Source organism: Pogoniulus pusillus, chromosome 18 (assembly GCF_015220805.1).
Source record: "Pogoniulus pusillus isolate bPogPus1 chromosome 18, bPogPus1.pri, whole genome shotgun sequence".
Classification (NCBI taxonomy): Eukaryota; Metazoa; Chordata; class Aves; order Piciformes; family Lybiidae; genus Pogoniulus; species Pogoniulus pusillus.
In genome coordinates, this window is record NC_087281.1 from 459,473 (window position 1) to 486,744 (window position 27,272).

Genomic DNA, 27,272 nt, shown 5'->3' on the forward strand with positions numbered 1-27,272 from the left:
TATCTGGTGCTTTTTTGTGTGTGTGGTGTGGCAAGTTTGTCCTGCACCTTCATATTCTGGATGCTAAGACTTTCTGACTAAGTAATGCTCACAGAAAGAGTAGATGTAGTAAGATCTATAGTTGTGGAAGAAAAACAGCAGTTAGGATTTAAATAAAATTCCTACTAGTATAGGCAACAGGAAAGTTAATCTTGGCTTGACTCCTCTTTTCTTTTTTTCCTGTTCTGATTATTCACAGAATTACAAAATACATCTGGTTGAAAGAGACCTCTAAGATGATTGAGTCCAACCTTCAGCCCAGTACTAAACCATGTCCCCAGGTGCCAGGCCCACACACTGCTTAAACACCTCCAGGGAATGTAATTCCACCACTACCCTGGGCAGACCATTCCAATGTTTGATAACCCTTTTAGTGAAGAAGTGTTTCCTAATATCTACTTTGAACTTCCCCTGTAGCAGCTTGTAACCATTTCCTCTGGTCCTGTTCCTAGTCATCAAGGAGAAGAGACTGTTCCCCTCCTCATTCCAGCCTCCATTCAGGTAGTTGTAGAGAGAATAAGGTCCCCTCTCAGCCTGCTCCTCTCCAGAATGAACATCCCTAGCTCCCTCAGATGCTCCTCATAGGTCATGTGCTCCAGAGCCTTCACAAGCCTGCTTGCCCTTCTCTGGACATGCTCCAGCACCTCAGTATCCTTCCTATAGTGATGGACCCAGAACTGAACATAGTACTCTGGGTGTGGCCTCACTAGTGGTGAGTACAGAGGAATTCACAATTTGCAGTCAGGATTTTGTAAGACAAATGCTGATCTTTAGCAATGAATCCCATGTGTAAAGGTTGATAAAGTTTGGTTTTATAATTAAATCATCCTTAAAATTTAGATGCTGGTGCAAAAGGCACAGTTGTCTCTAGTTTTCATCCCAGAGAGTCTGTGCATTAGTAGAAAGCAAAACTGTCACTGGAGTGGCGTATAATTAAGAGGAAAACTGGTGTCACTCAGCAGCTTCCATCAGACTGATGTTTTGTAATGCTACATTTTGCACAGGAACACCACATACTACCAGTCTGTTTCGTAGCATAGTGGTCTAGTATGGAGGGCACAGAGTAATGAATGGTATAGAAGGGGAACAAAAGCTGTGTGGGTGCACTTAACAGTGAAGGGGAGGCTCATTTGTCTAAGTATTTTTACAAATGGTTGTTTATGTAAAGCATGCACTTGATATCAGAAATAACCAATTCTTTGTTCCTTTGACTTCTCAACTCTGCTGCCCAAATTTGACTGGTGGCTTGTGGGTACCTGGTGCACACAGGCTTCGAGAAAGGAAGGTGCTGCCTTCCCTGTTAGCTCAGTAGGCTTACTTCTGCAAAACGAGAGAGTGGTTTGGGTTGGAACGGACCTCCAAAGGTCATATAGTCCAGTATCCTATGCTGTAAGCAGGGGCATCCTCAACTAGATCAGGTTGCCCTGGGCCTGGTGGAGTCTTACTGGACTCTGGCAGGTGTGATTACACAGAATGGTGTATGTGTAGGTGGGAGATGGGTTGTTTTTGTCACTTTTGTAGGGAGGACGGCAGCTCATTTAAGATTCCAGCATAAGCCTGGTGGTTCCAATTACCTAGTTCATTCCAAACTTTCTTTCTCTTGTGTTTGAGCCATACTCATCAACTGCACATGGTGAAAAATCTGGCAGTGTAAAGGTGAGATTTTATTTCAGCATATACATGACTTGATGACTTAATACAGAAACAGTTGTGTAAGTGCTTATTGCTACTAATGATCTAAGGCTTGTACTTCACTGACTTGCTTTTAAGTACTCTGTTGTACAGAACAGTGCAACAGTAACTTTTGTTCATTTTTGTGCTATATTTTGATATAAGCAGTTGTCCTTGAGTCTCTCAATATTAAAAACATAGTTTTAGATGCAGAAAATAATAATTAGTCTCTGTGTGTTCTGTATTTATAAGTTGAAAACAGCTTATGCAGCTTGTTGGTCAGTGTTAACTTTGTGGTTAAAATCGTATTTCAGTTTAAGCTATTTTTTGAATGCTACTCTTAAAAGTATTTTTTTTTGCAGTTGTGTTTAATACTTTAAAATTCAATGTTTTGCACATTTTTTTTTTACCTTTAACACCATTATATCCTAGAAGATATAAGCTAAGCTCATAAATATTTTTTAAAAAGGGTATGTATATCAATAAAGGGCTGCTTTAATTATTTATTTTGGTGGGGGAGATTTTGTTTTTATACTCCCTCTGCTGGTTGTTTACATTACAAGTGCCTGAGCTTGAACCTTCTTAATAAATCTACTCTTCCTTTACTCTTTTAACAAATGAGCAGTTGTAGAATCATAGAATCAACCATGTTGGAAGAGACCTCCAAGATCATCCAATCCAGTCATCTAGACCATGGCACCAAATGCCTCAGCCAGTCTTTTTTGAACACCTCCAGGGATGGTGACTCCACCACCTCCCTGGGCAGCCCATTCCAATGCCAATCACTCTCTCGGGCAAGAACTTCCTCCTAACATCCAGCCTAGACCTCCCCTGGCACAGTTTGAGACTGTGTCCCCTTGTTCTGTTGCTGGGTGCTAGGTTGGATTGGATGGGTCAAATAGCAATTCATATATTAGTCTATGTATTGCAGTAAATTTACTGCTCAGCTTAGAAGAACAGCTGTGGCAAAACCACAATAATTATGCTGTGTTTTGTTACAGTAAAAAATAAAAATCATTCAGTATCAGAGTTTGACTTGTAGATGGATAATGAGAAATATGTCTTGCTCTCAAAATATTCTGCAGATACTAAGGATGAGTTCTTAAGATACTGTTTTAGTGTATTAGTATACAGTAGTGTTCATCTGAAGTATTTATGGCACTCAAAATTAATAATTCTTAGAAAATTCAGAGACTGTGTAAAAAGATTGCTGTATATATTAAGTCATCGTGTTCCCCCTCAGTTATGGGAAAAAGTGTTGGGTATGTCCATTTGATACTTCTGCTGAACATCCAGACATTGGTATGTAATGTGTCCTCACTTGTGCTGGCACTCGGCTTCCCACTGTCGGAGTTTGAAGAGTGCCACCTACTGATTGACAGCTCCTTGCAGTGCTTTCCTGCCCGTGCCATCTGAAGGCTCTCACAGATCAGCATCACTTGTCACATCCTACAAGATACGTTGATGTGGCTGAAGGTGGCAACTGTTTGGAATCAAGCCTCAGCTTTGACTTTTTCTGTTAAACGATGCTTTGTTTTGTTTGTAATTTGTTTCAAAGTCAGGAAACACGTTTCATCTTGGAAGGTGAGCTTTCACCACCTCCCTTGTCCCTTTTTAAAAGCTTGTGAGGAAGTGGTGTTTTTCTGTGGTTTCATCATCACTTCTCAAGTGACATCATCACTGTCAAAATTAGCACGGGAGGGACCAGATTAGCTGATGTTCATAGAAGACTTGGGCTTCTGCCGTGACAGACAATGCATTGATGACACACACTTGAACAAGACAGTTCAAAAGGTAGATAACAGATTTGCAGTTGTGACTTTATTAACAAATGATCATTCCAAAATGATCATGAATTGTTAATTTTTGCTGGAGAGAAGGACAATATGGGTTACAAGTTCTACATTTTTATGGTAAATTGATAAATTCATTTTTACTGTTAGTAAGCACTGAGAATTATTTACTTCAACTTAGAAGTGTGCTGATTATGTTCTTCAGGGGAAAGAAAAAAACAACCTTGACAAGAGAATAAATTAGTTCTAAAAAGTATCAGAGCTACTGGCATCCTGGCCTGGATCAGGAACAGTGTGGCTGGGCAAGCAGCAACAGAACAAGGGAACAGTCTCAAGTTGTGCCAGGAGGGGTCTAGGCTGGATGTTATGAGGAAGTTGTTGGCAGAGAGAGTGATTGGCATTGGAATGGGCTGCCCAGGGAGGTGGCTGAGTCACCATCCCTGGAGGTGTTCAAAAAAGCCTGGCTGAGGCACTTAGTGCCATGGTCTGGTTGACTGGTTAGGGCTGGGTGCTAGGTTGGACTGGATGATCTTGGAGGTCTCTTTCCAACCTGGTTGCTTCTATGATTCTATATGATTTACATATTTTCGAGGCACTCCTTTATTTTAGAGCTGGTTTTATATATCTTCTCAGTGATTTATCCCTGTAGGAAGCAACTTCATTAATTCCCATCTTCTAAGGTCCTTGTGTCCTAGATGGCATTAAGAAGAAAAAAATATACTTTTTTTCCCCCCAAATTTCATACATTTGAAAAATGCATTGATAGAAGGTGTTAGTCTGTCTGAATTGAGATTTTAAACAATAAAATATCACATCATTAAGGGATATCAGGCCTTATAGCTCAATAGAACTAGAGTTGGGGTTGATGTATCTGCTGAAGGCTTTCCGAAATACTTCTTTATGGTATTCTTGAGCCAGAAGGCTTTTTGGTTGTTGCCTTCAGGGCATTAATTTTAGTGGTTTCTAGTGAAAATAATAATAATAATAAACATAGAAACATAATAACACACTCAACCTAGGAGCAGCAGTAATTATCTCACTTTCTTTAATGCTGGGACTAAAGAAGAGATTGCCAGGATCTGAGAACAGTTAATCCACCTTCTGTCTGGAAATGGTGAAGATTTAATGCTTTCATTAGCAGTTACTGATCTGATTCTGGCTTTCTGCATTATCAACTCCAGTGTAGCTGAGCTACACTTTGCTTCAAGTTTATTCATCAGTTAATATTTCCAACATTCTTCATTCCGCTTATCCTTCTACTTGTATTAAAAAACCTCCTAAAGTTAAGCCTGAAATAGTTCCTGAAAAAATCAACCATTTGGATCTGAAATTCTAACAACTCTGTAAAGAAATCTCACATCTCTAGTTCATCTGATTCATATATACCCAAAATAACAGCTCTTTCTAGCTGCTGAGAAGTGTTGCTGTGTTCACCTTAATAATATTGTTTACTTTGATTCACCCTGTGGGGAAATTTCCTAAGAGGCAAGGATAGATGTCACTTTCTTTGTCACTTTCTGTAACACTGGGGTGCTATGCTGGTTCAGAGAATGGGATGCTTAGCCTGGACTTTGGTGGTTAAGTATTCATCCTGTTTATTCTTTTGTAGTGCTGTTCAGTCTGCAAAAGAGGAGGCTCCCAGGTGACCTTCTTGTGGCCTTCCAGGATCTGAAAGGGGCCTACAAAAAAGCTGGGGAGGGACTTTTTAGGCTCTCAGGGAGTGACAGAACTAGGGGGAATGGAGCACAGCTGGAGGTGGGGAGGTTCAGACTGGACGTGAGGAGGAAGTTGTTCAGCATGAGAGTGGTGAGAGGCTGGACTGGGCTTCCCAGGGAGGTGGTTGAGGCACCATGGCTGGAGCTGTTTTAAGGCCAGGCTGGCTGAGGCTGTGGACAGCCTGCTCTAGGGTAGGGTGTTCCTGCCCATGGCAGGGCGGTTGGAACTTGATGGTCCTTGTGGTCCTTTCTAACCCTGACTGATTCTATGATTCTAGTCTTCCTCACTGCATTTCATTTCCCTACTGCATTTCTTCCGTAGTGTCTTATTTCACTCGCTTACAAAGCAGGTAAAGTAGCAACCCTCTCTCTTCTGATAAAAAGAAGAGGTGATGTGCCTCAGTATTTCAGTAATGACTTTTTTCCCCCCTAACACATAGCACTTGAGTTTATGATAAGTTGTTCTTTTAGTTACACTGAGGGTTTTGTTTTGGTTTATTTTTTTGTGTTTAGATTTTTGTGTTCTTTCATGCATGTTCAGCTACCTTGGCAGCTTTGCTGGAGTGAATTCTTTCTTGGAACATAGCTCTGTCAACTCTGCTTTCTTTGTATTGCTTTCTCTTTCTTTCAGTTGTATCTGTATTTTTGACTTATTATTTCCTCCTTGTCCACCCGTCAGCTTATTTTAGCTGGCGTTTCCTTCTTGATTGCTGAATTGTGTTGCTTTTGTTTCTTCCTGTGGTGGACCTGTGTCTTACCCTGTCCTTTGTACAGTGTTCTTATTTTCCCCAACTGCTTTGATTTTATGAAGGCACAATGTTGCTACTCTTCTTCTGTAGTTCACTTCGGCTATGTAGTTCTGCTTTCCTTTTTGGTAAGACTAAATTTTGCCTGGCAGTTGGAAAACTCTTGCTATATGTTCAGTATTTTCAGTGACTCATTGTGTTTCCTAATCTGTCACTGTCTGCCCAGCCCTAAGTGTGATGTCAGTAGAGGTTTTTTTTCCCTGCTTTCTTTTAAGCAAACGTAGGACTGATGAAATTTACTGTTGGATGTAACAGGAAACTAAACTAATCTGTTCTCAAAACAGGCACTGCCTTAGCTGTTATGCTCAGGTTTCATCATGCCAGGCTCCTGTGTCTCATGCTTGTGAGCCAATTGTTTTTATGTGGATGTGGCTTCCTATTCTCATTTCTTCAGTTTTCATAAGTAAAGACTCTTGAGATACTGACCCTTGACAAGCATCTTTATCCTGAATCATGAGTTTGAAATGTAGGTGTTTGGCCTTTGATTTATGGTTATGGGATTAGACATGTCCTTTTGGGAGGTTCTCTCAAAAGGTCAAAGGTTATGAGTAACCTGAAGTCTCAAAGTTTGTAGATCATTGCATTCCCCTATAACAGCTTCTGGCTTAGAAGTTGTGGGAGAGAGAACAAGATCATCTGGCATGTTGTAGAAACTTTGAAAGGCTGTTTGTGGGTAGGAATGTGCTCTCAGATTGTGATTTTCTTTCAAACCTTTTTTGGACTTACTTGGGAGCTATATGCAGTGCTTATACTTTGGAACTAAGCACAGAGAGAATGTGTGCTTGAGCTCTAGCCCTGTCTGCTCTGTCTAACTTTCAGTCTGCTCCTTGGTCTGGTTTAGACTGATGCCTAGCTGCCTGCATGTGTGCTGGGAGAAGCGAAGGGGAGTTGTAATGGCACTTTTCCCTTGTCTAAGAAGAAGAGGTTAGCTTTGTGGACACAAACATGCTCCTTTATCTTGTGGCAAGAGAACAGACTCTGAGCTATTGAATTCACTTATGTGGGGATGTAGCCATATGAACCTACAGAAGAGTATTTAGGGGAGTCTTTTTACTGTCTGTGGCACTAGAGCAGACCTTGTTTCTATAAATCCAGTTCTTTGCAAACTCCTGAATGAGCAAGAGACCATTGCTGGAGGACACGACTTGTTGCCTCACAGTTATTAAGTATTGATAGTTGTTAGCACTGTATAGTTATTTCATTATTAGAATCACATAATCAACCAGGTTGGAAAGAGACCTCCAAGATCATCCAATCCAACCTAGCACCCAGCCCTAACCAGTCAACTAGACCATGGCACTAAGTGCCTCAGCCAGGCTTTTCTTTAACACCTCAAGGGACGGTGACTCCACCACCTCCCTGGGCAGCCCATTCCAGTGCCAATCACTCTCTCTGTAAAGAACTTCTTCCTAACATCCAGCCTAGACCTCTCCTGGCACAGCTTGAGACTCTGTCCCTTTGTTCTGTTGCTGATTGCCTGGGAGAAGAGACCAACCCCCACCTGGCTACAGCCTCCCTTCAGGTAGTTGTAGATGGCAGTGAGTTCACCCCTGAGCCTCCTCTTCTCCAGGCTAAACAACCCCCAGCTCCATCCGCCTCTCCTCACAGGGCTTTGTTCCAGGCCCCTCCCCAGCTCTGTTGCCCTTCTCTGGACATGTTCCAGTATCTCAACATCTCTCTTGAATTGAGGAGCCCAGAACTGGACACAGCACTCAAGGTATGACCTGACCAGTGCTGAGTACAGGGGAAGAATAATCTCCCTTGTCCTACTGGCTGCACAGTTCCTGATACAAACCAGGATGCCCTTGGCATCCTGCCATTGTTAATTATGAACAATAATATTAATAATTATAGAAGTTATTAAGCTTGTCTTTGTTTCCTCAACATGCTGCTTTGGAAGGCTTCTTAAAATTTGTGGCTAAAATGTGTTAATTAGTATTCATGGGGGAATGAGAAGACATAGTTTGTCAGCTGACAGAGATGAGTGAATTGAGTGGAGATATCATATGTTAGTGAAAAATTGCTGAAGAGTTATCCATCTATGGCAGCAGTATCAAAAGGGTAGAAACCAGAAATGGGAAAAGATTGGAATAGTAAGAGAAGTTCAACATTTTTATTCCTCAAAGGAATGCAATTACAGCAGAAGTAAGTGTTCATTCTTGTAGGCAAAGCTATTTATAAACTGAGAGTTTTCTTTTGGAGTAGATGAAAGACTTGATATGTAAATATCTCACAGCAAATCATCACAGTTTGAAGACATCTTTTCATTGAAGCATAAGACTTCATTGAAGTGTAAGATTATGGAGTTTTTAAGTGTAAGGCTTGTTTTTCTTTTTCATGTCATAAATGCTTGCTTTCTGCTTAGGTCTATTTTTTTTCTTTTCATATTTTAGTAGCAATGTAGATGGTACCTGGTGAATCTTACGTACTTTGTGAATCACAGAATTTCTTAGATTGGAAAAGATCCTCAACATCATCAAGTCCAACCATTAGTTTCACACTGACAAGTCCTTGGCTAAACCAAATCCCTCAGCATATCTAATCACTATGAATCACTACTGTTGGAAAGGACCACCAGGGATATTGTACTTAGAAATAATTCTTTAATTTCTTGTTTCACTTTTTCATAGAAATCATAGACTAACCAGGTTGGAAGAGAACTCCAAGATCATCCAGTCCAACCTAGCACCCAGCCCTATCCAGTCAACTAGACCATGGCACTAAGTGCTTCATCCAGTCATTTCTTGAACACTTCTAAGGGATGGCAACTCCACCACCTCCCTGTATTGATTTTGATATCTAGGCAATGATTGTTAATAGCTATGAAAACTGTTTATTAACATTAAAACTCACCAGAAAACTTATTCACAGGTTCAAAATGCACAGGCTGGAAATTTATAGACACAGGGCATAGGCAAAGCTCAAGCACTTATTTCTTAAAGTGACAAATGCAAATATTATACTGGAAGAGGCTTTTAGGTGTTTACTCACAAAGTATAAATCAGAGAGTACCCAAAGCAGTTGGAGCTCTGCCTTGTTGGCCACTGAGACTTGATTCTTACCAGGCTTCTGAGGAAAGGAGGCAGACAGTCTCTGACCTTGTCTCCTGGCTCTTCTGGATGATCTGTATATCTCCAGGACTTCTAGTCTCAGCAGGAGACTTTCAGGTGCAGGCAGGATGTCTTGAGATGTGCAGTGTCAGCACAATGTCACGCTAGGGCTATGCAAATGCGTGCAGGCATTTGGAGCCTGTTCCTGTTGAGATCTCCAGGCAAATCCAGGATGCAAAATGAGGCAGCAGCAGCCCTGTGCTACCTGCTTATCGCTTTGATCAATATCCAGCCCAAGACTAATGTGATATTGGACATAGATTAGCCAATCAGAATGGCACTTTGCCAGACTTCACCATATTAGGTGAAGCCAGGGCTTTTGTCCTCCTGTCCCACATTTGCCTCCCTCAGCACAGGAGGAGCAGGGGAACAGGGACACATGTCTGGGCAAGCCAACATGGATAAGGTTGTGTTTGCCCCATCAAGCCTACCACCACACATGTAGAGCACGTGTCCCTTCTCTGTCTCTTGCCATGAATCATTTTTGATGGCTCTAGCTGTAGATGTGTAGTGAGTATGGCTAGCGTCACTGTGGCTGCTTATTTTGGTGATGATGACCTCTTATCCATGATAATCCTTGATTCTTGTTTACGAGGTGATGTTGCAGTTGTTAACCTTTGGATTTGAATGCAAGTCTAATTTTTTGGGTTTCTTTCATTCAGCTGTGTCTACCTTTGTTCTAAAAATTCGTTGAGCTTAATTCTTAGCACCTTGCAACATCTTTTTTTGACAGCTTGTTTTTGAATCACAGCAGGTAGCCATTCTACTGTGCCAAGAAACAGTTTTTCCTGACTTGCAAAAGAAGTTTTTTGTTGCTTGACAACAATTCATTTGGTGCTTATGGAGTCAAAGGGAGGAATGCTCAGGAAGTTAAGGGAGACAAAGCTGTTGAGGGGCCTGGCACACACAGCCCTATGAGGAGAAGCTGAGGGAACTGGGTGTGTTTCGCCTGGAGAAGAGAAGGCTCAGGGTCGACCTCATTGCTCTCTACAACTGCCTGAAGGGAGGCTGTAGCCAGGTGGAGTTGGTCTCTTCTCCCAGGCAACCAGCAACAGAACAAGGGGACACAGTCTCAAGTTGTACTGGGGGAGGTCTAGGCTGGATGTGAGGAGGAAGTTGTTGTCAGAGAGAGTGATTGGCATTGGAATGGGCTGCCCAGGGAGGTGGTGAAGTCACTGTCCCTGGAGCTGTCCAAGCAAAGCCTGGCTGAGGCACTTAGTGCCATGGTCTAGTTGATTGTTTAGAGCTGGGTGACAGTTTGGACTGGATGATCTTGGAGGTCTCTTCCAACCTGGTTGATTTTATGATTGTATGAAGTTGAAATATTTCTCTGTGTGTGTCTGTGTGTGTGTATGTATATAAATATATATAAAATGTAGAAGAGAACATGGGAAGAGTTGCACATTTATTGAGAAATGCTGGAATGTTGAAATTCTTTTGCTATAACATAAATCAGTAAGACTTAAATTTTGTTTAAATACATTAATATCCTGTACTGAACTTCAGAAATTAAATCAGTTTTCAAATGCATGTGAAAGACTGTATAAAAGCATATATTGTCTGAAACTAATGTAATTTTGGTAGGTTTTAGACCTGTCAAAGATGAGTGACAAATTTGCTTTGCTAGTGTCAGTAAGTCTGAGCAGAGAATAAAGATGAGTGAGAAAACAGAAGATAAGACATCTTTCAAGTGCTGTAAACTCTATATGCAATTCATAGATTTCTAGCAACTTACCATTTTCTGCCTCGTTTATTAGTCTTGAGAATTACTAGAATTTGCAGCTGTTTACTTCACCTTTTAATACAAATTTGCTCTAAGTTTCAGAATATGGTTTCTTCCTTCTGTTTATTTACTGCTACAGTCTGGCCACAGCTGATTGTGCTCCAGTAAATGGTGTTGCTTGAAGAGTAAAGTGTTAAGCTGTACTGAGGGAGAGCTGCAGTTTGTAAATGTAATGATTTTCATAGATATTTTCATAGCTGTCATGGTTTGAGCTTACCCAGCCAACAACAAAACACCATGCATCCCTGTCTCCTACCCCGCTCTGGTGAGACAAGAATATACAGCAAAAGTCTGAGAGAGCGAGGAAAAAGGACTGGAGGGCTCACTCAGCAATTGTGCTTGTGGGCAAAAGGCAGACTCTAGTTGGGGAAATAAAATCTTAGAATCACAGAATGCCAGGGGCTGGAAGGGACCTTGAAAGATTATCTGCTCCAACCCCCTGCCAGAGCAGGATCACCTAGAGCAGATCACACTGGAACGCTTCGAGACAGTTATTGAATATCTCCAGAGAGGGAGACTCTACAACCTCCCTGGGCAGCCTGTTCCAGTGCTCTGTCACCCTCACAGTGAAATAATTCTTCCTTAGGCTCACATGGAACGTCCTATGCCTCATCTTCCACCCATTACTCCTTGTCCTGTCACTGGGTATCGCTGAGAAAAGGCTAGCCCCATCCTGGCAATCACCTCTTACATGTTTATAGACAATAATAAGGTTGCCCCTTAGTCTCCTCCTGTCCAAGCTAACAAGCCCCAGCTCCCTCAGGCTCTCCTCATAAGGAAGATGTTCAACTTAATAGTTTTAGTGGCTCTGCACTGGACTCTCTCAAGCAGTTCCCTGTCCTTCATGAGCTGGGGAGGACCAAAACTGGACACAATACTCCAGATGAGGCCTCACCAGGGCAGAGCAGAGGGGAAGAGGAACCTCTCTCAAACTACTAACCACAGCGCTTCTAATACACCCTAGAATGGCATTGGCCTTCCTGGCCACAAGAGCACACTGCTGGCTCATGTTCAGCTACTATCTACAAGTACCCGCAGGTCTCTTTCTGCTTGGCTGCTGTCCAACCACTCTGTCCCCAGCCTGTAGCACTGTTTGGGGCTATTGTGGCCAAAGTGCAGAACTCTGCATTTGGCCTTGTTAAATCTCATCCCATTGGCCTCTGCCCACCCATCCAGCCTGTGTGGTCCCTCTGCAAGGCTCTCCTACCCTCCAACCGATCCACACCTGCTCCTAGATTGATGTCATCTGCAAACCTACTGATGCTGGATGTAATCCCGTGGTCCAGATGATCAGTAAAGAAATTGAACAAGACTGGGCCCAGCACTGATCTTTGTGGGACACCATTAATGACTGGCTGCCAACTGGATGTGGCACCATTCACCACCACTCTGCTGCTTCCTTCTCCTCAGGGGAAAGCCATGCACAGTCCTCCCCTGCAGCAATATGGTGTCCCTTGAAGTACTGCTCTCCTATTCTGTATGTCTTCATATTTTCAGCTACTTCACTTGCATGATTTTTCTGCAGAGGCATGAAGAATCCACTCAGCAATTCAGATTAAATAAGAAAAAAAACAGTAGCCTCTAAACTTCAAGTAACGTGGTGGGCATTAGATCTGACTTCTGAATATTTGTGATGCTTTTTCTTTTCTATTTGCTTCCTCCACCATTTCTTTTTGCCTAGCCTTTGTGCTGCCTGGAACCTCTCCTATCTCATGAAATGGGCAGAACTTCTGTTCTGTTTTAGTGGCCACTCGTTCCGGTCTCTGTGATCTTCCTACATCCTGAATTTAATGAACTCACCTGATACACTTGTTGCATGGTCAAATTTGATTGCAATTAGTTATAGGGTCGAAGTGTATTTGTTGCTGAAAAGCTGTTAGAACAATTGCATGCCTTGTTTCTTTTGACCTTCTAAAGGTTTATTGGATTATTGTTGTTGTTAGTTCTCTCCATAGCATTGAGATTCTATGAATGATGGCTCTAATATTTTTGGTTTCCTAATATTTTTTAATGTTTCATGCACAAGGCAGAGAGATACGTAGCTTCTGGGGGAGAGGTCAGTGATTTTTTCAGTAGCTTCTTCCTTCTCAAGTGTAATTTACCAAGGGACTCAGCAATCGAGTCATTGTGATGGGAAGCACATCTCAACCGATGTAATGCATTTGTGTTTCCTGGAAACAGAACAAAATCACAGCTCCACTGTGTTTAATGCAAGATTCGTCATTGATTTCAGTTGCCATGATATCTACTATCAGTTGATCGTTTTGTTGTAATAGGTTGTTCATGCCTTACGAATCCAATTTCCTGACATCAACCCTTTAAAGCAGTGTTGAAAGTTTTTATTATTGAAGAGTACTTCTACAAAATATTTTGAAATACAGTGTAGCCAAATCTAATTCCAGCAAAAAAAAAAAAAAAAAAGCTAGTCTCTTCCTCTGCAGACTCTGCTAAAACAGGGAATCAACATAATTGGTACAGCAGGAGAGGCTAGATACGTAAAACTGGGTGGATTCGGAGGCTTCTTCACACAGATTGTAACTGGTCAAAGCAAACCTGAATTGGGGTATCCAAGCCTTTTCCCTACAGTACTGAAGTGAGGGGAAAGTAGCTGTCTCAGTTCTAGTTTAAATTTCCCAGAGACTCATGTACAGTTAATAGAACCAATAGTAATTTATAGGATGCTTTTCCCTCATCCACCTTCTCTCCAAAGGAAAGGAGTTAGATGTAGAGAAGGGGGAAAAAAAAGGTAAAGCACACCCAAATAAATAGTCTCATTTCGATTTGGAAGTTAAAAGAGGAAACTTTAACAATAAATAAAAGGTATTTGAGATAGGGGAGTTACAAAAAACAAGTTCTAGGGAAGATACAAAATATGTAAATACAACCAGATTGATGGCAATGGGTTTGTCCCTTTGTGGACTGATAGCCACGTGGTAAAACAAAGAGCAGCAGGAACAGGAGGGTGGTGCTGTCAAGCAGGGAAGCAGGGTGAAAGAACACTAAACAGGCAGTTCTTCTGTTTTCTTAGGAGTCTAGACAGAAAGTGGGAGTGTGCTAACCACCACACCTGGAGTAAGGGTCGGACCCAGCTCTGGGGAAGAGTCAGGAGGACCTGGGGTCAGGGTCAAGACCACTCCCCCAGGACTGTTAACGCTTTACAGTAACACACCAGCAAACCCCTCTGAGTTGAGATAAGGAGTTAAGCATTTACTAAAGAAATGAGATGATAATGATAATACACACAATTACCTTAGCCTGTTTGCAGAGAAAGCACAGCAGAAAGCAGCAGCAAGCAGAAACAAGTGAATTAAAAGCCCAAGCCAGGATTTACTCTCCCATCCCTCCCTGTTGTGCTGTCATCTCATTGGAAGAGGGCTAACATCCAAAAAACTCTGGACCCCAAAAGCAGCAAGCAGAACAAGAAGCCTGTTGCAGTCTGAACTTTGAGCCCCGTGATACTTTGCTCCAGCCATCACTTCTACTTTCAAACTGGCATGACAGCAACATGGTATGAACAACAGCAGCAAATATTCAATTTAATTCATAACACAGATGAAACACTTAGCGAATTTGTATTACTTGTGTCAGGAATATATTTTCTGATGAAGATAACAGTTTCCTCTCAGTCTGTCATGGAAACTAAACTATATTCAGTCTCTTCCTGTTGCAGAAACCTGATTAGCTTGCCGTGGGAAATGTGGTCAAGGCCCCCCCAGATCAATGTGATCAAGGCAATGCCACATGGACTCCAGACAATTCAAAGTGAATTATGCCAGAGCTATTCATTGGTCATTCGGCTCTCAATATATCCCCTCAGGGCACAAGGCACATGCCCACACATTAGCATAATCAGTCAAGGACAACCCACTCCATCAGCATAAACCATGCCTTGTTTTCCTCATTAATGAGATGTCTGTTATCTGTCCCTTCTGAGATAAGTTAGCCAGCTGCTGCTGGGAACCAAGGTCAGCATCCGCTTATTATTATACTTCTTCACTTTGCATTCCCACATCTTCCAACCTGGTTGATTGTATGATTCTGTGAATCAGTATCACCTTGATCCTGTTTGTTGCAATGGTCAGATTTAAGCCAAATCACTTTGCTGTATTGTACACAATTTTAACTATTATGTTTAAAAGCTCATTTGACTTGGAGTAGAAATGTGTTGCACTGTCATCACTTACACAAAATGCTACGTGCCCAAGGTTCAAAGGAGAAGTGTTCAGTGGCTATTTCTGAATAGTATTTTTTGGCCTCTGAAAAATGATGACTGTTGCTAGTTTTTTGACATGACTTCCTCTGTTGACTTAAGAAAAAGTAAGTTACTGGCAGTACATGGAAGAATATGAGCTCCATGTTATACAAGTGGTTGGTTTGAATGCTTGGTGTGCCCAGGTGTTTTATCTGTTGCTAGAATACAGCACACAGAAATTCACCTAGCGATAATTTCTATAGTGAATAATTTTGACCAGAAAAATCTTTAAAAACACACCAAAGGAAAGAGTCTTCCCTTAGTTCTGCTTGTTTGTCCTTAATTTTGGTGGGCATCATAGCAATGAGGAAAGATTTGGTGCTTAGTTTGGAATTTTTTTTCCTTTTTTTTTTTTTTTTTTTTTTTTTTGTATTTAGAGTCATAGAATCAGTCAGGGTTGGAAGGGGCCACAAGAATCATCAAGTTCCAACCGCCCTGCCATGGGCAGGGACACCCTACCCTAGAGCAGGCTGCCCACAGCCTCAGCCAGCCTGGCCTTAAACACCTCCAGCCATGGGGCCTCAACCCCCTCCCTGGGCAACCCATTCCAGCCTCTCACCACTCTCATGCTCAACAACTTCCTCCTCACATCCAGTCTGAATCTCCCCACCTCCAGCTTTGCTCCATTCCCCCTAGTTCTGTCACTCCCTGAGAGCCTAAAAAGTCCCTCCCCAGCTTTTTTGTAGGCCCCTTTCAGATCCTGGAAGGCCACAAGAAGGTCATCTGGGAGCTTCCTCTTCTGCAGACTGAGCAGCTCCAACTCTTTCAATCTGTCCTCATAGCAGAGCTGCTGCAGCCCTCTGAGCATCCTTGTGGCCCTTCTCTGGACACACTCCAGCATCTCCACATCCCTCTTGTAATAGTGGCTCCAGAACTGGATGCAGCACTTCAGGTGGGGTCTCACCAGAGCAATTTAAAGCAATGGCAGTATAGGGGTGGGAAAGCATACAGCAAATGGAGACCAGTGCCAAGTGGCATCCCTCTGGGGTCAGTGCTGGGACCAGTGCTGTTTAACGTCTTTGTCAGCAACATGGACAGAGGAATTGAATGCACCCTCAGCAAGTTCGCAGATGACACCAAGCTGTGTGGCACAATTGACTTGCTAGAGGGCAAGGATCCATCCAGAGGTACATGGACAGGCTGGAGAGGTGGACCCAGGCCAACCTCATGACATTCAAAAAGGCCAAGTTGTTGAACGAAACTGGTCGCAGGACTGATCCCTGGGGGACTCTGCTTGACACTGTTCTCCACTTGAAAGACCATTTTGGTTATGGAAAGTTTGTGATACTTTTATAGAAATTTTCATGGAGGTTTTTAAGAAAATAAAACATGAAATAGCTGTTGTACAGAGGGACAGCAGTCATAAAATAGATGAGAGGCGTGTTTCTGAATCAGTAACTTGAATTTTGGGCTGGAAACAAGATTTTTGTTTCCCCCCGTGTTTGTGTGAAATATTAACAATGAGTTAAGGGCAATGCTGATTGTGTAACAGTTGAAATGTTAGAGCACAGATATGGTTCTCCTTGTCAGATGCTGCAGACAGGGCACTCCTTGCCTGCCTTTCAGCCAATTGTACAACATTCAGAGCTGAATGTCTGTCAACATTTTTGTTTTGGTTTATGTTTTTTTTCAAGGGGGTACAACGACAACACTTGTGGAAGCAGACCATCGAAGCTCCCTCCTAACAAATGCACTTAAAAGCTGCTAGGATAACGATTTCAATAAGAATAATTCATTTTATTAACTTAATTTCAGGTTTCGAAGAAAGTACAATGGAACTAGCCAAACCAGTATAGAGTATGTTTTAGTTCATTATGTGTGATGGTTTGGGTGTTACCCATTCCCCCACACTTAAGAAAATCACCCAGACTAGACTCAGCCACAGGAAATTAAAGAATGAAGCTTTGTATTTACAGCTTAGCACAATATACAAGCAGGTATTTACAATACATGCAGTTATATACAGAAATATACAAGTTCAAAAGGTAATACAGAAACACAACAGCCCTCCCAGAAACTTGAGTCCCCAGGAGCGGCTCCCAAGGACCCTTCCACCTCCTTTCCAAACCTCTATCTTACCCCAGACTTTGCCTTATGTTCAAGAGGAGTATGGAGGATTGGCCAGGGGAGTTAGGAAGCAGAAGGGTTAGTCAGGCAGCAGGTTATAAAAGTGCATGCAGACAGATCCAGAGAGAGAGAGAGCGAGCAACTCTCTTATCTGTATTTGTGGTCTTGTTCTTACCCACCTCAGCAAGCCTGTGAGTGCAGCAGACCACCATTGTTTCCTTTTCACAGCCTATAATCTAATTCTTCTCATCAAAATATCCCAGCTAGGCTCAAACTAGCATATTATGTTTAACTTAGTTTGTTCCTATTGGAAGTGGAAAGCAAAACAGCTTCTGGAATATCTGGTTTCACAGTATCACAGTATCACAGTATCACAGTATCACCAAGGTTGGAAGAGACCTCACAGATCATCAAGTCCAACCCTTTACCACAGTGCCCAAGGCTAGACCATGGCACCAAGTGCCACATCCAACCTTGCCTTGAACAGCCCCAGGGACGACGACTCCACCACCTCCCCGGGCAGCCCATTCCAGTGCCCAATGACTCTCTCAGGGAAGAACTTTCTCCTCACCTCCAGCCGAAATTTCCCCTGGCGCAGCCTGAGGCTGTGTCCTCTTGTTCTGGTGCTGGCCACCTGAGAGAAGAGAGCAACCTCCTCCTGGCCACAACCACCCTTCAGGTAGTTGTAGACAGCAATAAGGTCACCCCTGAGCTTCCTCTTCTCCAGGCTAAACAACCCCAGCTCCCTCAGCCTCTCCTCGTAGGGCTTGTGCTCGAGGCCTCTCACCAGCCTCGTCGCCCTTCTCTGGACGCGCTCAAGCATCTCAGTGTCCTTCCTAAACTGGGGGGCCCAGAACTGAACACAGTACTCGAGGTGTGGTCTGACCAGTGCAGAGTACAGGGGCAGAATGACCTCCCTGCTCCTGCTGACCACACCATTCCTGATGCAGGCCAGGATGCCACTGGCTCTCTTGGCCACCTGGGCACACTGCTGGCTCATGTTCAGGCGGGTATCAATCAGTACCCCCAGATCCCTCTCTGTCTGGCTGCTCTCAGCCACTCCGACCCCAGCCTGTATCTCTGCATGGGGTTGTTGTGGCCAAAGTGCAGCACCCTGCACTTGGAGCTATTGAACTCCATCCCCTTGGACTCTGCCCATCTGTGCAGGCGGTCAAGGTCCTGCTGCAGAGCCCTTCTGCCCTCCAACTCAGTCACATCTGCCCCCAGCTTAGTGTCATCTGCAAACTTGCTGATGACTGACTCGATGCCCTCATCCAGATCATCTATGAAGATGTTAAAGAGGATGGGGCCCAGCACTGATCCCTGAGGGACACCACTAGTGACAGCTGCCAGCTGGATGTGGCACCATTCACCACCACTCTCTGGGTCCGGCCCTCCAGCCAGTTCCTAACCCAGCACAGAGTGTTGCCATCCAAGCCATGGGCTGACAGCTTAGCCAGCAGTTTGCTGTGGGGGACAGTGTCAAAGGCCTTGCTGAAGTCCAGATAGACCACATCCACAGGCCTCCCCACATCCACCAAGCAGTCACCTGATCATAGAAGGAGATCAGGTTAGAAAGGCAGGATCTGCCCTTCCTAAACCCATGCTGGCTGGACCTGAGATCTTTGCCATCCCTCAGGTGCGCAGTTATTGGCCCCAAGAGAACCTGCTCCATCAGTTTCCCTGGCACTGAGGTCAGGCTGACAGGTCTGTAGTTCCCAGGTTCCTCCATCTGACCCTTCTTGTGGATGGGGACCACGTTGGCCATTTTCCAGTCTCCTGGGACCTCACCGGTGAGCCAGGACTGATGGAAAATGACGGAGAGCAGCTTGGCCAGCTCAGCTGCCAGCTCTCTCAGCACCCTGGGATGGATCCCATCTGGTCCCATGGACTTGTGGGTGTCCAGGTGGCTCAGCAGGTCCTGAGCTAATTCTTCATGAATTTCCAGGGGAACACACTGCTCCCCGACCCCATCACCCAGTTCAAGAGGCCACTTGCCTCCTCCTCCTCCCTCCTTACTGTTGAAAACTGAGGTGAAGAAGGCATTCAGGACCTCTGCCTTTGCTTCATCATCAGTTTACATTCTTTCTGCTCACACTTGCTTTGCTCATGTAAATAGTTAATACTCATGCACTTGTTACATTCGTCTTGAATTCAGCTTAGTTTTCCTGACTTTTTATAAGTTGTGAAGACTTTTCCTTTCTTTGACTCAACAGATGGGCTTGTGATACCTTTGAAAACCAGCAGTTTTTTGTGAAAAGACATATTAGTTACTGTTCTGAGGCAGTGGTGAGGAAACCGTACTGTTGATTATGGTTTGGAGGCTGAAGTCCAAAATATGACTGTAAACTAGTTTACCATTTTACAGCTCTTCTTTTGATATTCACATAGCTGTATGTAGACAGCAGTTGTTTTTTTCAGTGCAGTGGCATTTTGGACTACTATTCTGAGCAGATGGAGTAACCTTTCATCTGACTGATGTAGCAGTCAAAAGGAGGAAGGAAAATAGTGGTTTTAAATGCTGTTGTTAAACCGTAGAATCATAGACTTAGTCAGGGTTGCAAGAGACCACAAAGATCATCTAATCCCAACCCCCCTGCCATGGCCAGGGACACCCTACCCTAGAGCAGGCTGCACACAGCCTCATCCAGCCTGGCCTTAAACACCTCCAGGGATGGGGCCTCAACCACCTCCCTGGGCAACTCAATCCAGGCTCTCACCACTCTCATGCTCAACAACTTCCTCCTCACCTCCAGTCTGAACCTCCCCACCTCCAGCTTTGCTCCATTCCCCACAGTCCTGTCACTCCCTGAGAGCCTAAAAAGTCCCTCCCCAGCTTTTTTGTAGACCCCCTTCAGATCCTGGAAGGCCACAATAAAACACAGTGAACTGCTAGAGCTGTTGTAGTTTTACTTACACCTGGTCCCTTCCCTGATTGATTTTAACTGCACAGTTTAGATCTAGGTTTATATAAAATATAATACATATTATGTAAAACAATATTTTAATTATATATATTATTTTATATATGCATATATAATATATAATTCTTTACTAATGTGTTCCACCTTTGCCAAATTTCCACGTTTTAGTCATGTGGAAGGTGAGCAGCTGGTGGAAGCTAAGGAAGGTCACAGACTACTGCCAAGTACTGGTAACAGTATTTTTAACAACATAAACTAATCTTTCATGTTCTTCTAAAATACAGAGTTTTTATTCCTGGTAATGGCTTTGCCTACCCTTTTTGGGCTCTCTGAATAAAGTTGAAAGAACTTTCAGTGGCCTTGCCTCCGTTCAAATCTACCACAGCCTTCAAGCAGTTGCAATGTTTCAAGAAGAGTTTTTGGGTTTTTTTTGTCTTTCATCCCATCACAACTCCATTTCAGAAGAGACTTTTCACTGAATGACCAAACAGCTGCCCCTACACTGACAGCTTTAGCAAGGGAGAGCAGCTGTCAAATAAATGCAATTGGTAGTTTTATAGAATCATAGAATCAACCAGGTTGGAAGAGACCTCCAAGATCATCCAGTCCAACCTAGCACCCAGCCCTAGCCAATCAACCAGACCATGGCACTAAGTGCCTCAGCCAGGCTTTGCTTCAACACCTCCAGGGACAGTGACTCCACCACCTCCCTGGGCAGCCCATTCCAATGCCAATCACTCTCTCTGAAACAGCTTCCTCCTAACATCCAGCCTAGACCTCCTCCACCACAACTTGAGACTGTGTCCCCTTCTTCTGTTGCTGGTTGCCTGGCAGAAGAGATCAACCCCACCTGGCTACAGCCTCCCTTCAGGTAGTTGTAGACAGCAATGAGATCACCCCTGAGCCTCCTCCAGGCTAAACACCCCCAGCTCCTCAGCCAAATCACTGACAGGAGCATCTTGACCATTTTTGGATCGTTACCCTCCTTGGACCTTGTATGTGATAGATACACATAACCTGTTTGAGAAATATCGGGAGTGCATACTGAGCAGTTACAACTCTGTGACTGTTGTAAGTAGCCATTTTGCAGCACTTTATTGTCTTGGATAATGCTGGCAGCCTGAAGGACTGCTGATTATACTGTGGAGTGTACTTTGAGAGATGAACGTGTGCAGGATGTGTTAATAGGAGGAAAACGGAAAAGAGCAAGAAAGCATAGAAATGAAACACGGTAGAATTTCATTGTTTCCTTGCCAATCAGAAAATAAACATACTGGGAAAGACAATTGGGACATTGAGAAATGGAAAGGGCAATAAGGAATTTCTGTCAGGAAAGAAAGATTAAAAAAATTCCTGCACTACAAAAATAGATGATGACACGTCAGTGCATGTTTTTCCATTGAGCAGATACAATCCCACCTACTCAAGTTTTTTGCCAGTCTGAGGAGCTGACACAGCAAGCTTTGGTCACAGTTTCTTGGCATGGACTTTTTTCCCCCCTCTGTATGTTAGGACAATATAGGAACTGTGGTGTGTTTTTATCCTGGAAGCTCTTTATTGTGAATACCAGCCAGACTTCTGTTTGATGCCTTTTATAGTGCAGTTAGGTTTTAATGCTTCCTTAATAATTTCCTTTGTTGCAGCTTAAATAGGCAGACTGACCTGCCGTTGAGTTTCTAGATAGCTGAGCTGATGTGAGAGAGGGGTTTCTACGCAGGCTTTCCAGTGTGACAGGAGGATCTTACCCTCTTTGGACCTTGAATGCATTTTTCAGAGCTGTTCAGGGTTTGGATTATTCGCTGTCCCGGGTCAGGGTGGATCCCTCCCACGGTAGAATAAACTCACTACAACACGGATTTTTTTGGAAAGTCATGGGAAAATGAAATTGTGTTTCTTATAGTTTAAATATAACAGTATAAGGAGAAATAAACTACTAGAGAAATATAATAACCTTAGCAAGAATGGGGAAGGGGTCGAGTGGTAGCAAAGCAGCAAAAGCAGCAGCAGCAGCCAAAACAGCAGCCGGGGAAGATAGCAGCGGGCACGGCAGAAGCAGCAAGGGGAAGGTCCAAGCTGTGCTCCAGTGAAATGCTATTAACTTATGCATCGTTGCCATTCTATGGCCTGTCCCTAGAATGGTCACCTCTCCCCTATGTCTGAGCTAGAAATCTAGCTCAAACGGCCATGTTCGTGTAGAAGTGTTGTTACTGAAGAGAGTTCAACTGCAAGTTGAGCATGGAAAAGCAAAAGGGCTTTACAGAAAGCTAAATATTAGAGGGCAAAGCGTTTTCATACCGATACCATTCTTCAGACTTTAAGTTTATATAGAACACAATTTAAATATTAGCAGTGGCAAGGAAATGTCTGAGGCTTTGCTGGCAAAGAGACAAAGGATTTGGTTTTTTTTTTTTTTTCCCCCTGTTCCCATTCTTTCAGTGTTGCTTACAATATTGGTGTTATTGTTAATTAAATTAAAAACCAACCAAACAACCTTTCTCCTTTTCCCCTCCTCCCTCCTTCTCCACCAAGCCCTAGGGGACACAGCTGTCTGCCCTTTAACTTCAGCTGTCATCATTAGCACCTGTTATGTCACGGGGCTTTGTAAGGACTTTAATCTTCTATGTAATTGGTGGTGGTGATTGCTGCTAAAGCTGTAAAGGAAGAGGATCCGTTCACCTTCGTGTGAAAATGGATGACTGACGAACTCGTGAATGTTTCCTCTGGGCTCTGAACTGAGTAAGTAAGGCAGAGTACCTCAGGCAGTCTAATTTCCTGGCTTGATAATAGGCTGGGAAAAGAGCCATTTGTTGTCTTGGAGGTTGTCCATATATGGGCAAATCTTTTCTTGGGCTGAGTAGAAACAGTCGTCTTTCAGGAAAGAATAGACTGTTACAAGATTTTAGAAAGCGAAGTTTTTATAAGCAGAGGTCTACTTTGAAATCATAGATGGTTGTTTGCTTCAGTACCCTTCAAAACAGCAGGGGCTCAGGTTTGTTTTGTGGAAGAGAATTGCTGCTACGCATGTTAAGCGTCTACATGTTTTATGCTTCCCTTAGGTGTTCAGCACTGTTTGCTTTGAGAAGGATCAATGCTGAAGATTGAGCCGACTAGACTGTAGACTGAACTGCCCTTTTATTTAGTTTTGGATTAAAGATCAAGAAGATGTTTAAGGAGAGGTTAAATACAAGAGAGATTGCTTCGGTCTTTGACCATCTGTGACTTGGTAGTACAATTGTTTTATGGTATGAAGACCTTTAGTAATGTTCCTTGGTGATTTGAAGGATTAAGATGATCATTATCATGTAGGAGATCCATGAATAGCTGAACAAATCTTGAGCTGGAGACAGAGTTGTGGTGTTAATTTCTGGTCTTTCAAAAGCTTGGGGTTTATGTGAGTCCCTCTGCTGGTTTTACTGAAGGCAACTATGAAATGCAGATTATGTGTGTGTGCATACACTGAAACAGATGGATCTTGGATTGTAAAGCACCTCAAAATGAGCCTCTTTTAGTCCTTACCTGCTTTTTATCAGATGAAGGGCTTGAGGACAGGAAATGGTGGGGAGAATAAGCCACACTCACAGATAGGATTATGTATCTATTTACAGAGCTACAACTGGTTAATATCTTTGTTCCAGGTGTAGTAGAAGAGACCTTGATTTCCGATGAGTAGGGACCACAGAAAGAGTCTTTGATAAGGGATGTTGCAATACTTGTGTTGTCAAGCCTTGAGGCACCTTGTTTAGGACATTGGTTTAATTCTCATTTAGGAAAGATCATGCTGAACCGCAAAAATCCTCCTTAAAACTGATACTGCTTCAGTTAGAGTTGTGTTGACAGCCTGGAAGATGTTGATGTTTTTTGGCACATTAAAGCCTACAGCAGTGTTAGTTTATTGTTTGTTTGTTTCTTCTTACCTGTTGTTCTTGGAAGGAGAAGGTATAGAAGAGAAATAAGGCAAGGTGGTGTTTTTTGTTTGTTTTAAGGGATAGTGGGAACCGAGCAACTGATTTGTTTCTGGTATCGTTGAAAATAGGTAAGGAGAGCAGCATGCATCCTGTCTCTGGGACCAGGGTGTGTAAGTGTTACAAAGGAACAGTGCCCAGATTGCAGTACTGGGCAGAACATCAAATAATGCAGTTTCCATAGTCTGTAAATGTGTTGGATTCTCTAAGCTTAACTCTCTTCAATCAACAGCAGATTGATGTGAGTTGAATTCACCATTTCTGGACTAAATTTTTAACAGTTTTGTTGGGGTTTTTCCATGCTGTGGGGAGTACTTTCACCTCAGGTGAAAAACTGAGGTTAGATTCAGCTGAGCCAGATAAAATTAAGTATTTTTCTTTCCTCCTCCTTGTAAGAATTTTATTTTTTGAGGTCAAGTTTAGATGAATAGCTTAACTTTTTAAGGAGAATGAGTCTAAACATGTTGATGAATAAAAATGGCATCTATGCTGATTTTATTTTTACATTTCACTGTTCTTTAAAAAAGTATTAATTCTGTATTTTCCTTATACATTGCACTAATACTTATTTGGCAGTAAAGAGCTCAATTAAATGGTGTATTAACAATTACTGAGCAATAGTTTGCCTACATTCCACTTGTGCTAGTTTGAGCCTACCTGAGATATCTTGGTAAGAAGAATTAGATTGTAGGCTGTGAAAAGGAAACAGTGGGGATGTGTACTCTACTCACAGACTTGCTGAGATGTGTAAGAACATAAACATAGATAACAGAGTTGCTCCCTGGCTTTTAGGCTACTTCCCTTCTCTCTCTAACCCCTCCTGGCCAATCCTCCAAACTCACCTGGCACATAACGCAAAGTCTGGGATAAGGTAGAGGGGTGGAAAGGAGGTGGAAGGATGGTTGGGAGCCTCTCCTGGGGACTCTGGTTTCTGGGAGGGCTGTTATGTTTCTGTATTAGCTTTTACCTTGTCTATTTCTGTCTATAGCTGTAGATATTGTAAATACCTGCTTATATATTGTGCTAAGCTGTAAATATAAAGCTTCATTCTAATTTCTAGGCTGGGCTGAGTCTAGTCTGGGTGATTTCGTTAAGTGTGGGGGATGAGTAACACCCAGACCATCACATCTACTGCAGCTAAAGCTCTGCAATAAATCTATGCAGCTTTAAACTGAAGGCTTTGTGACCTACCAGTTAGAAGCACTTTGTTAAAGAGTAGCACAATAGTATTTTAGATGTTTCAAATGAAAAATGTAGACATATGAATTATCTACATCTGCCCTATATATTTATACTCTCACTTTTTCTAACATCTCTCCAATGCATACAGTATTTTTCAAAATCCTTTTTCATTCTGTCTCTGGCAACTCTCTGGAGTGCTCCTCCCCTTGTATTTTATAAAATAGCTTTTTGAGTGTCTTCCTTCTGATGGTTAACCAACTCAAATGCAGTACCATTCCCTGCCTGTTGAACTTTCACAAGACTTTTCTTTATCCAGATAGTTTAAGAGCCTTTTCCTTTGCAGCCTGCCACAGGCTGATTCCCGCTCTCCCTCATCTGTTCATTCAGCATTGTTGCAGTACTTGCGGACTGTGTACCTGTCTCTTGGAGCCTCAGTTTTGGTTTGGAGGAACGAGAGTTAGATGTTTGTGCAGATTGGTAGGGAACCCTGGATGTCTGCTGTACTTAAGTTGCTTTAAGGAGAGGGAAGAGTAACAACATCAGTGAGGAGGCTCTTGAGGAAGAGCATTTCAGGCTGTGGGCTGAGCAAGAAATGGTAGCGATTGGGCCGGGAAGGAAGCAGTTTCAGCTTAGATCTAAGGAAGTGCATGAGCAAGCAGAGAGAAAGGCAGAGGTTTAGGACAGATTTATTTGGTCAGACAATGAAGAAGAATTGATAATTTTCTCCTAGTAGAGGCTCAGTGCTGCATTTTTTTACCATGACAGAGTACTAGATTGCCCAGTGCTGAAGCCTCAATCTGCTGGACTGTTTTTCCTTAGCTGATACTGAGATTTAACGTTAAGTAGAGGTATGTGATTAAGTGCATGTGCATATTAGAGCATTCAGATTAGAAGTGTGCTTTTGAGGTGACTGTTACAATTGTTCTCATTACTACTTAATTCACAGCAGAACAACAGGACTGACAGAGCATCCATCTATTAACTAGGTTCTTTGCAGACCAGAGAAAACTGGAATGTGAGCTACAGTATTCTACCTAGAAGCAGGTTTGGTGTATGGGACCAGATTAGATCTAGTAATAAAGCCCACCAGACCGTTAAAAACTGCTGAGTCCTCAAAATCACCTGCATGGATTTGGAAATCTGCTTCTAGCCAGGCTGTGTTAACATAGGCACAGAGGTGATTTGCAGCTCACTCAGCGTTGAAAATTCAGGGCTGCCACAGGAATCCTTTGCAGAGGTGGTGGTGGCAGAAGGGGTGACTCAAGGTGTGTGTCATGCATTGACTGGTGTTTTGCTTGTAACTCAGTGTCTGAAAATTGCCTTCTGAATCCCGGGGTTTGTTGTAGAGCTGTGGTAAAGCGTGGTGGAAATACCACAGAATATTGCTCTAAGAGTTAAGTCTTTGAAAGGATCGGATGGATGCAGATAAAGGATGACTTTACCATGGGTTTGCTTGAATTTTTCAAGATTAATGTGTTTGTAAACATAGCTAAGGCTTATATATTGCACTGTTTTGGGATGCTATCTTGGGTTTTGGTGATTTATTGACATTGTAAATTTGATCCTGCTGTTCTGAGCCTACTTGCAAAGAAAAGCACAGTGTTTATTTCACTGAGAACAGCATTATGCAGTGTGTCAGATAGTCATGGAAGGTTGAGATAAGTGTAACTATGAGATGCAATGACTCTGACATAGGAAGAGGGGGAAAAAAAGTCCAATATACTTTCAAAACACAAATCATAGAATCAACGAGGTTGGAAGAGACCTCCAAGCTCATCCAGTCCAACCTAGCACCCAACCCTAGCTAATCAAGTAGACTGTATGACAGAAGAGGACTGTTACATTCTTCCCCACACTTAATGGTGTGCTACTCAGTGTTCTTTCTAGCTTATAAGTGATCTTGTAGATCTAGCTACTAATCCTTTGTGGAGTGTTCTTTTGTGTTTACATCAATATTGAATCTGATAG

General features: G+C 42.8%; 1 protein-coding gene across 3 annotated transcripts in view; it reads left to right on the top strand.

Annotated features, from left to right (window-relative positions):
• Positions 1-27,272, top strand: part of PDE10A (phosphodiesterase 10A) — a 410,304-nt gene that overhangs the window by 225,971 nt on the left and 157,061 nt on the right. Inside the window, exon 1 of one of the 3 annotated variants that reach the window (XM_064158233.1) lies at positions 22,782-22,896. The exons of the other annotated variants lie outside the window; for them this stretch is intronic. Within the exon in view, the coding sequence (XP_064014303.1) occupies positions 22,872-22,896 (25 nt within the window). The 5' untranslated portion in view covers positions 22,782-22,871. Of the gene's footprint in view, positions 1-22,781; positions 22,897-27,272 lie in introns of those variants that run through there. 3 annotated transcript variants of the gene reach the window in all.